The sequence below is a fragment of the Nilaparvata lugens genome, chromosome 13, assembly GCF_014356525.2.
Source record: "Nilaparvata lugens isolate BPH chromosome 13, ASM1435652v1, whole genome shotgun sequence".
NCBI lineage: Eukaryota > Metazoa > Arthropoda > Insecta > Hemiptera > Delphacidae > Nilaparvata > Nilaparvata lugens.
Genome location: NC_052516.1, coordinates 15613954 through 15629418, shown reverse-complemented (window position 1 = coordinate 15629418; position 15465 = coordinate 15613954). Strand labels below are relative to the sequence as shown.

Genomic DNA, 15465 nt, shown 5'->3' with positions numbered 1-15465 from the left:
GGACCTACAATGTTGTCGAAAACAAAGTGAGTACTGTATCATTATCATAAACAGACGCAAAATGATCATCAAAATTTGATAATGCTTGAGATACTGTACCGTAATTCTCTAGCAGGAATCTTTCCATTGTTAATTTCATATTCCCAATTCACAATTTAGATTGTGTATGAATTGAAATTATTATACAAAACGCGACAGCTAAATATTAATTTTAATACACTATTTCAACAGATACAAGAACTAGTATTTTTGTTCAGTACTTCTTTCAGAGAGTGATGGCATATGACATCACCTTGTGGGGTGGTGCCTCTGAGGTAAAAGATATACTGCTGGTGCAGAAGAAGGCCATCCGGATTCTTTGTGGGGCTGAATTTTTAACGCATTGTAAGCCTCTTTTTGTGAGTGAAAAGATTCTCACTGTATTCAATTTTTACATTTACAGGTCAGCTATAAAGGCATTCCACAGTGCCGTACTTTGCCTACCAGGGGTGATGTGCATGATCATGGCACCAGAGGCAGGCTGAGGCTGGACCTGCTATATTGTAGATTGGGGAGGACCCAGAGCAGCCTCAACTACCAGCCAGCTAAAATTTTGAACAAGCTGCCAGTATCAGCCAGGACTCTGCCAGAGACAGTATTGAAGAGGAGACTGAGGGCTTTCCTTCAGGAGAACCCCTTTTATTCTATGAGGGAGTTTTATGATTGTGATCCTCAGACTGTAAGTAGATACTTCTTGCATTAGTCTTGCTGCTTCATCTGCTTGCTGCTTTTTGTGTTTTTTGTTCTTGACCTATCTTATGACAGTTTTTTATGTTCTTGACTTGTTCACTTGTGGCCATACTTATGACCACGCCATGAACAGAAACTCATTATTATTATTATTATTAGTACTAATATACTAATACTAAACTTACTTGAAAATTATACTATCAAAACTTGTGAACGTCATGAGAAGAAAACACAACAGGCATCAAATCGGAACAAGCCTACAAACAAAATCACAAAACTGCGATTTCACACAAAGTAGAAGGAATCTTGTATCTTTCTTCTCTGTGGATTTCATGGATCCATTACTTGACACCTTGACAGGCAAAAGGCTACAGAGATATCGATATGCTCTGTACTATCGACTATCGAAGGTTGATAACGGGTATCGAACTGTCGATGGTCGATCATACACGTAGGGACGTTCCGATACCTCAAAAGTATCGATACCAGTACTTGGTATCGGTATCGAAACAAAAGTATCGATACCTCTAAGGTATCGGAAGAAAAGTATCGATATGAGTAGGTATCGGAATATGAGTACTTTTGAAAATTAATTTGATACTTCAGAAAAACCTACGTTTCCGGTTACCTATTGTACTTTTGTACCTACTATATTGATCTTGAATAATTAAAATAATAGATTGTGTAGGAATCCTACAAGGATAGCCTACTTCAACTAGGCCTATTTCACCAACGGTTTTCTCAACAACAGAATAGAATAGAATTGGCTCAAACTTCTTGTTAGCCATAGGCCTATATTTATTTAGGCATTTGTTAGGTTATTTGATAGTATTAAAAGATTTCAAATATTTTTGAAAATAACTTTGTTGATTGTTGATAACAAACTTACCTGAATAAACTCCCTTCTACAGTTTTTACAGACTTGGAGCCTGACGCTGAAGCTTTTTCATTCACAGATTTACTTTTAATAATTGGTACCATGAACTCTCATAAATTATTTTTAAACAAATTGGATGTGTTTCGCAGTATTTTATTTCTTTAAAACATGACTTGCATTTTGCAGCTGAATGGTTTGATTTTGTAAAATACTCCCAAACATCCGATCTTGGAGGAGACATTTTCAATTCTCAATGAAAGAATGAAACATGAACATGAAAATACAATGTATTTTCACTTACCAACAGGCAAACGCAAACGCTCAGAGAGATAGATAGAGTCAAAGAGTGGCGAACTGGTGATATAGGTTATACAACTTGTATCCAGATTATTGTTTGTCGACTACGATGGTCTTTCAAAGTCTCAGATACAATGATGATAAAATACTCAGTTGAATTTTATAACCACTCATTTGATGCAATTAGAGTACTGTAGTACCTACTTAATTTTATCAACGATATAGATTTACCAATAGAATATTTTTGATTTGATAAGACTGATCCAAGTACTTTTTGATTCGATACGAGTACTTTTGATTCGATACCGAGTAAGTATCGAAACAAAAGTATCGATGCCAAAAGTACTTGGTATCGAAAGGAAAGTATCGATACAAGTAAAGTAGTTACTTGTATCGGAACGTCCCTACATACACGATCATCGCATCATCGTCAAACATCACAGTTCAGCATTCTTGGCCTTAGTTGAAATTAATTTTTTTTCTTATTTACATTCAGTTTTCCTTTTGTAGGTGAATAATAATAATTATTATTTATGGTTTACTATGAATTAAATGTGAACTTTCTATCTAGATATTCAAATAGTTTGAAGTGACCAACAGACAATGTCGGCTGAAGTTAATATTATTTGTAGGTTATGTGGACTTTCTTGTGAACAATCTATCCATATTTTTGATAAACTCGCTTCTGTTAATATGTTGCAGTATAAAATAATGCAATTGTTAGATATAAATGTGGGTAAAAGTGACAATTTGCCTCATTCTGTGTGCTTAACCTGCGTGACCAAACTGGATAGTTTGTGGTGTTTTAAAAACATGTGCCATCAAGTGCAAATCAAACTCAGGAAGATGAGAGTTGTTTATGAATCAGTCTCTTCTAATTGCGATAGATTGAACACTGAATTCTATAGTGAGCTTTCGAATCAAGTAAATTTGGAAAATAAAGCACAAAAATGCATCTCATCTACAAAAACTAGTGCTTCAAATTCGTCAACTTTTGCTGATTTATTGATAAAGGAGGAAGACATTGATGTATATCAACATCAAACAGTATCTAATAATATTGGAAGTGCTTGTGTATCTGTTTATGGCAAGGAAGAAGTTCAAATTGGTGATAAAACTGCATCACAATGTAACCCACATTCGGAGGATGATAGTGAAGGATATATTGAAGACAATTCAATGTCGATGGTTGATGAAGAAAATACTAATGTAAAATGCAGTTTTAACATGGATGTTGATGACTATTTTAAAGATACTGAAGATAATATGTTTGATTCAAGTAGTGTTCTAGAACAAGATGACACAAACAATGGGAATTCAATCGAAAGTACTTCTTTGGAAGCTACATCTAATGCAGAAATCGTGCAGTCCTTTGTATGCCACTATTACAGGATGGAGACAAACATCAACTCAGACCTATTGTGCAATAGGATTCCCTATTTAATTAACAAATCTCAGATAGGAACCAAACACATGATATACACTGTTTTTCCCGATTCATCAAAATTCAGTAGTGAACATGATTACTTGATTGATAAATTGTATATTAAATTGGAGATGTTTGATTTAGAGAATCCTAATGCTGTTCGAATACTAACTGAATGGCTGAATAATCTTTTGAACGGCAAAATATCATTAATGCCCTACTATTTCAGCTGGGTAGATAATAGTGAGCTTATTGTTGGATTCAAATGTATTATATGCAAGAGAATAATTTCTAGAAACAAGAGATGTGTAATGAACCATATAGCGGATCATCTACTCTGGATTTGTCCAGTTTGTGGCAGGTTTTTTAGAATTCAAACTAAATTGAAGAATCATTTGCTTCAACATTTATCGCCTATTTTTAAATGTTCAACATGCGGTGAAAATCTTGGGAGTGATATTGAAAAATATAAAGTGCACAAACGTGGTCATTATAAGTACAGATGTACGCCTTGCCAGTTTGAGTGTTGTTATGGAGAAAAGTGGTTGATGCACTTGGAAAAGGATAGGAAACATGGTGAATTATGCTCTTCAGATTGCAGTTTGTTTTACGACAGCATTGACAAATTTCGAGATCACGTCCTGGCGCTTGCAACTCTGGGAGGTTATGTTTGTGGCGCATGTGGAATGGCCTATCATTGCGAGGAATATTTGAAATTGCATTTGAAAGTGCATGGTTTGGAGCATGGCAGTAAGACTTCTAGTGAAGAAAGTTTGGAAAACAATGACACCAGCTTTAAAAATAAACTTGATAACTTGAAAAACTCCAGCAGTGAGGAACATTTTGATATGCTGAAAAAAATACTAGCAAATGAAATTGATCTGAAGGAATTTCAAACTTCTTCTACATTGCCAGGTGGCAGAGTTATCACTGCATTTGTTTGCTTCAAATGTTGTAGAAGATTACAAACTGAAGATCATTTCAAAGTGCATATTGGAAACCACTTATCGATGACTTGTTATGAGTGTAAAAAGTATATAAATCATATTGAAAGATTGAGAATGCATATTAATTGTTGCTCTTTCAAGAAAAGAAAGTGTGTCAGTTGTAAAAATGAAATTTGGCTGAACACCAGTAAAGAATACATAGAGCATGTATCTCTGCATCAGAAAAGAAAGATTTGCATCTATTGTCAGGTGGTCAAAGAAAACTATAGTAAGCTAGACGGACATATTAGAAAATGTCATGCACCGAAAACTTGGTTCTGCAACATTTGCAATGAATCACTGGTTGTGACATACAAATCTCTAGACATGTTTAAACGTAAGCATAGGGAAGATAAACACGAAAAATTGTGTATCTACATATGTGAAAACTGTGGCAAGACTTTCAAATCAAAAGGTACATTAAATGCGCATACAAAACAAGATCATTCACTGAGGGAAACCGTTGACAAGCCTAATTTCATCTGTGCTTATTGCAATAAGAATTTTGGTTCTAGACATTGTCTAATTCCTCACATTAAGAGACATATGAATGAAAAAAGTTTCAAATGTCCGATTTGCGAAAAAGGTTTCAACCGGTCATCCTCTTTGCTAAAACATCAAAAGGACATGCATTCTGTTAAAAATCATGCTTGTAATTTGTGTGACAAACGGTTCACATATCCTTCAGCTCTGAAGGATCACCTGAGGAGGGCTCACACATTATGCAGTGTAAGTTATCTCCTTCTAATGCTGTGTAATCTTTACACAAACCCCTCCTCTTTGTAATGCTTTTTTTTACAATTCTCACCAACCTTGAGGTCTTTTCAGCTTTTCACAAATAGCCTAGCTAGAAATACGTCTTTGGAAGTAGCCCTATCTCTCAATGTTTATCATTCTGTTCAGTTCACACCAGCGGAGTGCAGATTTTTATCATTTTTTTTAAATATTTTTTTATTAACTCAAGTGCTTTTACAAACATAGAGTTTCGTCATACAGTAATATATATTTACAATATATTTATATTTTTTATTGATATTTACAATATCAATATAAGTTCCATGTCAATAGTCCATTCAATATACAGATCGTATCACAGCTTATCTGTTCCACTGCTAAGTCAGTCCAGATCTATTAAATTAATTATAACATATAAAACAACAACATATCTAATAATGATCAAAACAATACCAAATAATAACATTGTGAGATAGGACAGCTAAGTCTTACGGAAACGTATTTCTAGCTATTCTTTGGTGTGAATAAAATTTTTAGGGGGAGTATTTATCTTTGCAGACCTCAGCTTGAGGTGAAACATAGTGAAGTGGCGGATGTAGGTAGGAAGCATCAAAGTTGAAAGTGTTTAAAGTATTGCATGTATTTAATGGCGTCGCCCATAATGGAGCAGTATGTTTAGACTCATTTGAATACACTCAGTATTTCAACACTCTTAAGCTTGAAGCTACATACGTTCTGCGTTTAGTATTTTCTATGGAAGCTGGAGCGGATCGTAGGGGGGGAGCGATCATTTTTGAACGGTCAAGATATTAAACAAAAGATTGAAAAATACTACTTTTAAACTACCCTCATCCCTCTAGCACCAGGGATAGGGGTGGGTACTTTTGATATTTTTACCTCCTTACTATCATAAACAGAACTGTGCGGTCAAAAAATTTCTTCCAAACATAATCCTCTATAACCCGTCATTGACAGGACTAAATTTGTATTTGAATTGTAGAGAAGTACATAAATTTCATCAGAGTCCTTTATTATGACAACAAATGTTGAGTTTTATTTATAAGGAATGCTGATAATTTGAAGTTAATCCCATTGTAGTGTGCGTAAGCACTGCCAATTTTTGTGTAATTTTTTTAACCAATCACGAAAAGACATCATATGATTATTCAATCATGGGCTAATTTCACAGTGTGGATTTAAGTTAGGTTAGAATCCAACAGTGTTGGATTTATTAAAGTAATAATTGTTGCCTTTTAGTTTAGTTTAGATTTTTAACATTATACTCTAAATGCAGTACAGGTCGGTACCGTAAACATAGAAGCAAAACAAGCATAAATATTTTATTTCAAAAATTCATTGCTGATATTTTAAATTTTATAATTCATTATTGAAAAATACCAAAGAAAGTCTTACAGTTTTAATGATTGATTTAAGAATCTTATTATATTCAATTCTCAAAATATACTACCACACTAACAATCATTTTAATGTCAACAATTCAATTTCATCTTAATTCAATTTATTTCTTTTTGTCTAGTTTCAGAATGCCTGGGATCTCATCAGACAGCTAACATGGGGCGTCTGCTGGGAGTCTGTTCCAAAGCTTGGATCCTGGTCTGGAATATTTCTCCTGTAAGTAACTTGATGAATTACACCTTATTATTATTATTATATAATTATATTATTGTTATATCTACATTTACTATATCAAAGACAGTTGTTTGGCTGTTGCAACTTTCTTCCTCACCGCCGCCATAGATTCCAAATATTTGAATTTTATATTGGAGCTTTTTAAGGGATTACACATTTTATTGTCCTGATTTGGCAAACTCCAATAATTCTCATGGTGTTGTCAAAGTTTCATCAACTACAGACTGATGATTAGTTTGAGTGTGACTGTTGGAAACGAAAAGGGAACTCTAATTACAATAATCAAGACTTGATTCTTATTCAATTCTATTAATCTTCTGAATGAGTAGATCTACGTTAAAGGTTCAAGGGACAAAAAATATGAGTAATTATTAGTTCTTTAGGATTAAGTTTCTTCTCGAGCAATATTAGAAAGTTTTGGCAAATTTTCAATTTTTTTGATCGGGCAGTATTGAACTCTATAGTAACTCTACGCCAGTAGGAAAACTCACTTTTTTACTATCCACAGACGACAAAAGTCTCAGCTGTTTCAGCCAAGGATGAATTATCCTTTTAATGTCCTTCAGCGAGTTTTCCCAGGGATGAGACCTAGTGCAATCGAATTTTTATATTATAAACCTACTATGCTCCAAATTTCGTAAAAATCGTTAGAGCCGTTTTCGAGATCCGTTGAACATAAATAACCAGATATAAAAATTTATACTGAAATTGCTCAGAAGATAATAGGATTGACATGAAATGGAAATGTTTCTGAGACTTTGTATGAGAATATTATTGAATCCGAAGTTTATGCCTGTTTCGTGTATTGATACTGAGGAAATTTCCATTTGCAAGATACTTATCCAAATTACCCTGTACATAACATAACACATGGAGTACATACATTGAAGGCAAAGTCAAAATTTTAAGGTTTATAAATTGAGGCTTGCAGTGAGTATTGTGTGGAATTTTTCCAACTATCTTTACTGCCTTTTCTTGAAGGATGAAAATAGATTTTGCCTTCACACTATTTCCCCACAGAATGATACCATACATGAGGATGCTTTGAATGTGCGCAAAACAATACAAAAACCTGTGTAACACAAAAATCCTCCGCAACGTATATTTCCCTCTAATAAATTCTAAATTAGAATATGGCATTGTATGCTGGGGTGGAGCAGCGAAAGTACATTTCAGTCCACTACAAAAATTACAGAAGCACTCAAAGGCAGAATGAAGTTCATTTTCATATACGTTTAGGAGGACAGATTAATCCACTGTAACACTAAGCCCACGAATCATGTACATACCCTTAGCCAATCTACCAGATAAATAGTTCAAGTGAGCATCCCAACATAAACTCTGGACCAAGTAGAGCCCTAACAATTTCAGAGGAGGCTCATTCAAATCCCTAAAAAACTTGAAATTCAAATCAGCTGTCTTGTTACTGTTTAGGGATAAATTATTTGCTTCACACCAATATATATATATATATATTATATATATATATATATATATATTATATATATATATATATATATATATATATATATAGTTCTGCGAGTGAGTCAGTCAGTCAGTGCAGTGAGTGAGTGCCATTTCGCTTATATATATATATATATATATATATATATATATATATATATATATATATATTATATATATATATATATATATATATATATATATATAATTTATATATATATAATATAAGCAAAGCGGTAACCATCATTAATAATATTATCAATATTAGATAATAGGTCATTTTTATAGATATTAAATAGGATATGCCCCAGTATGAATCCTTGAGGTACACCGTATTATAGAAGGGGCATGTAATAAGGTTTCCTTATTTTTTCCAGTGTAAGGCAGTTTTATTGCAATAAATAAGCCAAATTTACCATCTCAAAGCATTCTCTTTCAAGTATATTTCAAGTTGACATATTTTTCTACACAATTTACCTGTTGAGTAAGGTAATCAACGTCTCAAAACCTGTTAGAAAGAACTCTGTCACTGAATTCCAGGCATAAAGAGCGGTCAGGCGTTTTTTCTATTGACAAAACGGCGGTGGTCAAATACAAGCTATCTAGTTTGATTTCTCAATTGAAAATAAATTGCTGACGAAAAACAACTTACTATTAGACAGTGAGCTAGTGACTGTAGCTCCATTGTTAATTCAATATATTTTATAAGAGTTTTTCTCTCTTGAACTAATATTCAGTAATTAACTTCAGTGGAAATCAGAACGACTCTTCATGCTATCATGAAGAAAACATCATCACAACAAATTATAAAGCCCAGTTTGATCGATAAATTCGAATGTGACCACCAGCACAACCTGTCTACTGTTCTTAAAATCTGTATGCACTAATTAATCATTTTTTTAGCTATCTAATAATTCACTGAATGTAATAGTTATATTCAATAAGATTCTGTATGCATCAAAATTAGTGTTTCCTTCCTCTCTGTATAACTTGTAATATGCAACTCTGGTTTGCACACAGGTTTTTTTGCCAATGCAGGCCATTTTCTAAAAATTTTATTTAGTGTATTCATAAGGTTGTTTTTATTATTTGTTGTTGTTTTGTATTGAAATTGAGTACATAAGATTTTTTATTATTATTATTATTGAACGAAAATCCAAATTGAATGCTGTAATTCACCCCGAAGACTTCTGCTACTGCAAATATTGACAACAGGGTAAACAGCTAGATGGAAATTCGATGAGCGCTTCTATTTAAAAATTATTTGTCAGCCCGGGAATCGAACCCAGTACCTCCTAATTGCTGGTCAGGAATGCTTACCCTTACACCAAACTGACAATCTCTGGATAGCAGCGCTCATTTTATACGAAGCCATACAAAATACAGCATTTAATTACAGCAAATTACAACCAAATTACAGCATTTGATTTGGATTTTCGTTCAATAATAATAATTAATTCATTAGCTTTTGAATAATTGCAATAACTCAGTAATTTCTATCTGTAGACATAAGATTTTTTTGTAAATTGATTTAAAAAATAATAAATATATTTTTCATCTGTATGTCTCATGAAGACTGCATGCTCTTCATGCATTCATGAACGGCTGCATACATGCTCTCTGAATGCACACACTCTTAGGCTGGTCACTAACATGCATGTTTATCATGCACATACACATGTTCATCATAAGCGAGAGGCTTCTAAAATAAAATAAATAACCATTAACAATAAATAAACCACTGGAAAATGACAAATTATAATGATATAAAAATAATTTAACCTCAAATAGAGCAGCAGAGAGAAAATGAACAAAATAATCTGAGATACAAAAAGCTGACCTCCTTTGCTTGATGCCTTCCCCTGTGATGTCACAACAATGTATGTCGACTGTGTATTATGCGTGTTCTCCCGTTAGTGGCCAGCCTTATAACAGGCCAACCGTGCACTGTTGTAACTGTGCTTGTTATAATATTATAACCTGCTTATACTTTTTACCTGCTTGTTTCGACAACCACGTTAATCGGCCAAAATGTTTTCGATCACTCTTCACAAACCTCAGGAGCCTGCCTGATCAGTCAGCTCTTGAATTGTCACTCTGGTACTTGACTAGAAGGCCATCATTATGGGTGCAAAGCTGCAAACCTAGTGGAGCGGCGAAGATAGCTTCAAGCTTGAGATGCATTCAATGCAAGCATTATGCTGCATTTAATGCAAGTAAATTAGATGGTGGAAAATAGTGGAACAGTATATGCGCGACATCATTTTACTAGATACAAATACCTATCGGATTGCGGATCGCTCTCTGTATGGTCAAGCCCCCACAGGCAATACCTACTATTATGAGCCTACTATTATTAGGTTGAAGTAATGCCACAGGTCTGCCGATTGTTTATACAACAGACCCTGCTTGAAGATTTTAACAGTCCTATGATGAATGCTCCTTTTCAAATTCTCCACGTTTTAGATATAAATAAAAGTTAATTCGTATGGATTTTGTTGCTGGGGAGTCCCTTGCGGGAAGGTCCCACCGCCTAAATATATAATTTATGCCGTTAATGGGCCTCACGACTGTCATACTTCAGCCGGGACCGACAATAAGATATGAATGCTGCCAATGTACAGTAACGTCATGATGAATAAGCAAAGTATCCTATTATAGTAAGCGACCAATTTCTGTATTCATTTATATCGGGGCACCGAGCTTCGCTCGTTATTTTTATTATTATTGATAAACAGAACACAATTCTCTAAAATGATCATGTTTATATTTCACAGCTGGCTATACGTCATCTTATGAATTTCGGGGATGCGATATTTTGATTTTTCACATACTTTTTACTATCCACAGCTGTTTCAGCCAAGGATGAATTATCCTTTTAATGTCGTTCAGCGAGTTTTCTCAAGGATGAGACCTAGTGCAATCGAATCTTTATATCATAAACCTACTGTGTTCCAAATTTCGTGAAAATCGTTAGAGCCGTTTTCGAGATCCGTTAAACATAAATAACCAGATATAAATATAGCCAGATATAAAAATAACCAGATATAAAAATAACCAGATGAAAAAATAACCAGATATAAAAATAACCATTATTTTATCTAAAGAAAACCAATCAATTGACCAGTCTTGAAATGATAATTTGGAATGCAAGCATCCAAGCAAAGTTGGTCCATTGTTTTAATTTAAAAATGTACTTGGCTTTCAGCATGATGGCAAGGTTTTTGGCTCATGTTTTGTATATTGTTTCAGATTGAACTGTCAGCTATGATTTGCTGGCCTGCCCACTGAAAGAGACGACTCACCACTGCAGGACAAAGCGCTTGACTAGTTGTGAACAGGTAGCCTGTTCTTCTAATGCATGCCATTTTTACATCTAGATTAGTTTTCTATGTGAAATATTTTCTGTAATTTTTTAGTTACACTCCTCAGTATTTTCCATGAATCAATGAACTGAACAGTAGAGGTTTTACCTCTATAATACCCTATAGACTAGACAACTTGATAGACCAATCTACTTACTACTCTACAATGAAATTCAAGTCATGAAGTCAGCACCTTATTTGAATAAGTTTTCTATCCTTGTCTGTCATCAGACAAAACAGATCAATCCTTCCTTTCCATCTTCGCATCGTTGTTAAATCATTGATGGGCTATGAAAAAAATATAATGAATTAACCAAAATATAGGTTTATTCAGTGAAACAGAAAGATTTGAATAATTGGCTGATTCATGATCGAGAAGTATTGAAAATGTATTATTAAATAAATAAAAGATTAATTTTCTTGGTGATTATAATATATTTGGGTATTCAATTAGAAATATTGTTGATATAATGTAAAACATTTTTAATAAAATTCCATGAGTCCTTTTTTATTAAATGGATCTTCACAACAACACAAGTTCATGAATCCTCTTCAATTGTATAGACATACCACTGCAAATCTCTACTTTTGCAATAAATTTCTTGAATTATTCTGAAACCTTTGGTATTTTATCAACAATTAATTGTATTTTCTATTTTGAAATTGAAATGACAACATTCAGATTTCAAGTACTGATGTAAGTTATAGCTTAGATTTTATAAAAGATATTTGTCAAGACTTGATTATATTGTAAATTGGTATGTGTATATTATTGATTGTACTGTTTAATTATATGTGTTTATTATTATTGGTGTAAGATTCTATTGATTAAAATACTGTAGGTACACTGTAAAATTATAGAGTAGCCTATGATTCAATCATATTTTATAACATGTTTTTTTACAAAATCGGCAAATGAATATTACATGTTTTTTATTGTAGTACAGTATTAAACGTTAAATTGAGCTAGTATGCAGAGTAAAGTTCGTTTCAATATTTTTCTGTCTTTATTTTTATTCGAAATTGATTGTTTTATTATGTCTTCTGTTTTCTGACAGTGTTCAGTTAAATTTATGGCGGTTTGAACTGGAGTGATAATTCAAATTTATAGACTACGAGACTGCTAAGATTCGACTTAATTTGCATACTATAAAAAGTCATTTGTAGCACACTGCTACTATAAAAAATTGTTTCATGTAAACATATTATGCCTCTTGATGCGAGGAACACAAATCTGCAATCAGATTTGCAAAATTCGTTACTGCTAAGAAAGATATGGTCATTGGGTAATTTCAAGTTTGTAGCTTCATAAGATATATTATTGAAAGGTATATTTTCATAAATATTCTCATAACTCTCTATTATAGTAATTAGGTGGAGCCTTATGAAATTCTTTATTATTTTGTAAAGAAGTATAATATCTTGAGTTCATACTTATTTTAGATGATGGCTTTGCACACGCATACACGGGCAAGATATTTTTCTCTGGCCACTCCCGTGTTTCGGATGGACACGTTGAGATGTCGGTCCCAGCTGCCTAAACGCAGTTGTTGGGTCATGGTCCTGAAATTGATCAGATGCGACCTGATGAGAACTCTGGTCACCAAACATGAGCCTGCCAGGTCACTCGGCATTATTACTTAATTTAGAAAGTCAATTTATTCAGTTTTATTGAAGATGCAATAAATTATTGATCCCCAACTTCTCTATTTACTCACTAAGAGAGGATGAAACCAGTGGAACACAGTTTGAGACTGTTTTATAGTTAGTAGTGACAGTCCATTTAGATCCACATAAAACAAACTATCTCAAGTTATTTTTGTTTTAAACTTTGACGAACTCTGTTTGGCGATCATATTGTATATGAAAGACCAATAAAGACCTCTTTTATATTATACTATACATTGCTTTTTATTTCTATATACATTACATTCTGGTATGCCAAACCAAAACCGCCATTTTTTTTTCATTTCCCCTTCTTCCCCGCTTCACAAGAAGCGCGCTAAGAAGTAAGATAATACTCTATGATAATAATACAATATAAAACTTGACCCTATTAATTTAAGCTAGAATTGAACTGCTCATTAACCAAAGTGTTATAATTTGACTGCAATCTAACACTTTGGTTAATGAACAGTTCAATTCTAGCTGAAATTAATAGGTTGAAGAAAAAATTATGAGAGGAAAAAGTAATCATGAGACATTTGAATTTCCCGCTCAAATAGTATAAATCATGAGAAATTTGAATTTCCCGCTAATCATGAGATATTTGAATTTCCCGCTAATCATGAGAAATTTGAATTTCCCGCTAATCATGAGAAATTTGAATTTCCCGCTCAAATAGTAGCTCATTTGCATATTAGAAATGACCAGATTTCTACCAGGGCAACAGAAACATGCAAGAGGTACACAAAGTGGATCAGTGTTGCGGGTTGCCTATGCTTGCATTGGAAGGCGTTGAAAAACCCTGCTATCTCTTCAAGTGTTCTGACTCCCTGGTACAGAATTAAAACCAAGTAATACTACCAGGGCAACAGAAACATGCAAGCGGTACTGACTGATTTGAGCGGGAAATTCAAATTTGTGACAACTGAGCTCATTTGTATTGGATGAGAATTAGAACAGCACAGCAGAAAAAAGCAACAGGTAACGGATTCATTTTTCATGAATCCAAAAATTAATTAAAATCGCTAAAACTCTCAGCAGTGATATAATATTTGACGAGAGAAACAATATAATGTCATCACAATGGCGAAATTCCTTAGCTTTCATTAGATATGACCGTTTGAAAATTTGCAAATTTCATGTTTGAAGCCGCATTACTCATCCTGTATAGCTGGGAATGCCAAATTTGGCGTTCTTTCTTTTTCTTCTCTAGTAGTCTAGGATAGGATAGTAAGGATAGATAGGATAGCAATACACATGTGAGATTTTTATGTATTTATTGATTATTTATACATTGTACATAGACCAATAAAGATTGATTACATATATATATACATACATACCCTTTACCAACCATATATATATATATATACAAAGCAAAAAAAAAATTCCAATTTTTATTTTTTATTCCTTTCTTGTCCTCGGTCTCAGATTCAGGTTTACAGTGAAACGTTCACTGTCGGATAGGCCAACAAAAAAACCGGGCACTAACCTCAACGTCCAATACTGGCACCTGGCTCCAAGCGGTCCTGGCCCTATAAAAAATACAAACTACCATTAAAATCATAACAAAATAATAAGCCTAGATAAATGGCGACATATGCGCTGAATTTATTTTGCGCATCTTCAGAAAATACATGGCCTCTTATGGAGAGCGTTTATTTTCGACAAACAGTACAGGGGACATCTATCAACCAGCAGCAAAAGAGTCTTAGCATAAGGGCCAAGCCACATGATGCGTTTTAGAGACGAGTCAGCAGAGCAAGAAGCTCTCCGATTGGCTGATCATCTGATTCCCGAACGCCAACCCAATTGGAGAGCTTTCTTCAATGCCGACTCATCTAAAAAATGCCTCATGTGGCTTGGCCTTAAGGTCCCAACTATATTGGCAACATATGCGCTGAATTTATTTTGCGCATCTTCAGAAAATACATGGCCTCCTATGGAGAGCGTTAATTTCGCTTTTATAGTATAGTTGTATAGTTGTTGTATACATAATGTCAGTCACACACACAATGTTCAATATAAATATTTTGTCATCAGCTAGAGGCTTCCGACATAAAATGAACAACCAATAACGATAAATAAACCACTCGAAAATTACATTACCACATTTATTAGACGTGTATACAGGAATGCAGTTCTGTGTCTAGAAAACAACTACAGCTGAAGATGTGTTGGTTTCACCACGAAACTGCAGTCCTGTATACAAGTCTAATGAATGTTACAACAAAAAAATGGAAGTATTTTTGACGGTAGGTCAATGACTGC

General features: G+C 33.7%; 1 protein-coding gene across 1 annotated transcript; it reads left to right on the top strand.

The window, feature by feature from the left end:
- Positions 1-275: 275 nt before the first annotated feature.
- LOC111052716 lies at positions 276-14520 on the top strand. Its single transcript, XM_039440369.1, has 4 exons — positions 276-360; positions 411-718; positions 6588-6682; positions 11417-14520. Exons 1-4 carry the CDS (start codon positions 276-278, stop codon positions 11433-11435), a joined length of 507 nt encoding a protein of 168 aa, XP_039296303.1. The 3' UTR covers positions 11436-14520.
- The last annotated feature ends 945 nt before the right edge of the window (positions 14521-15465 follow it).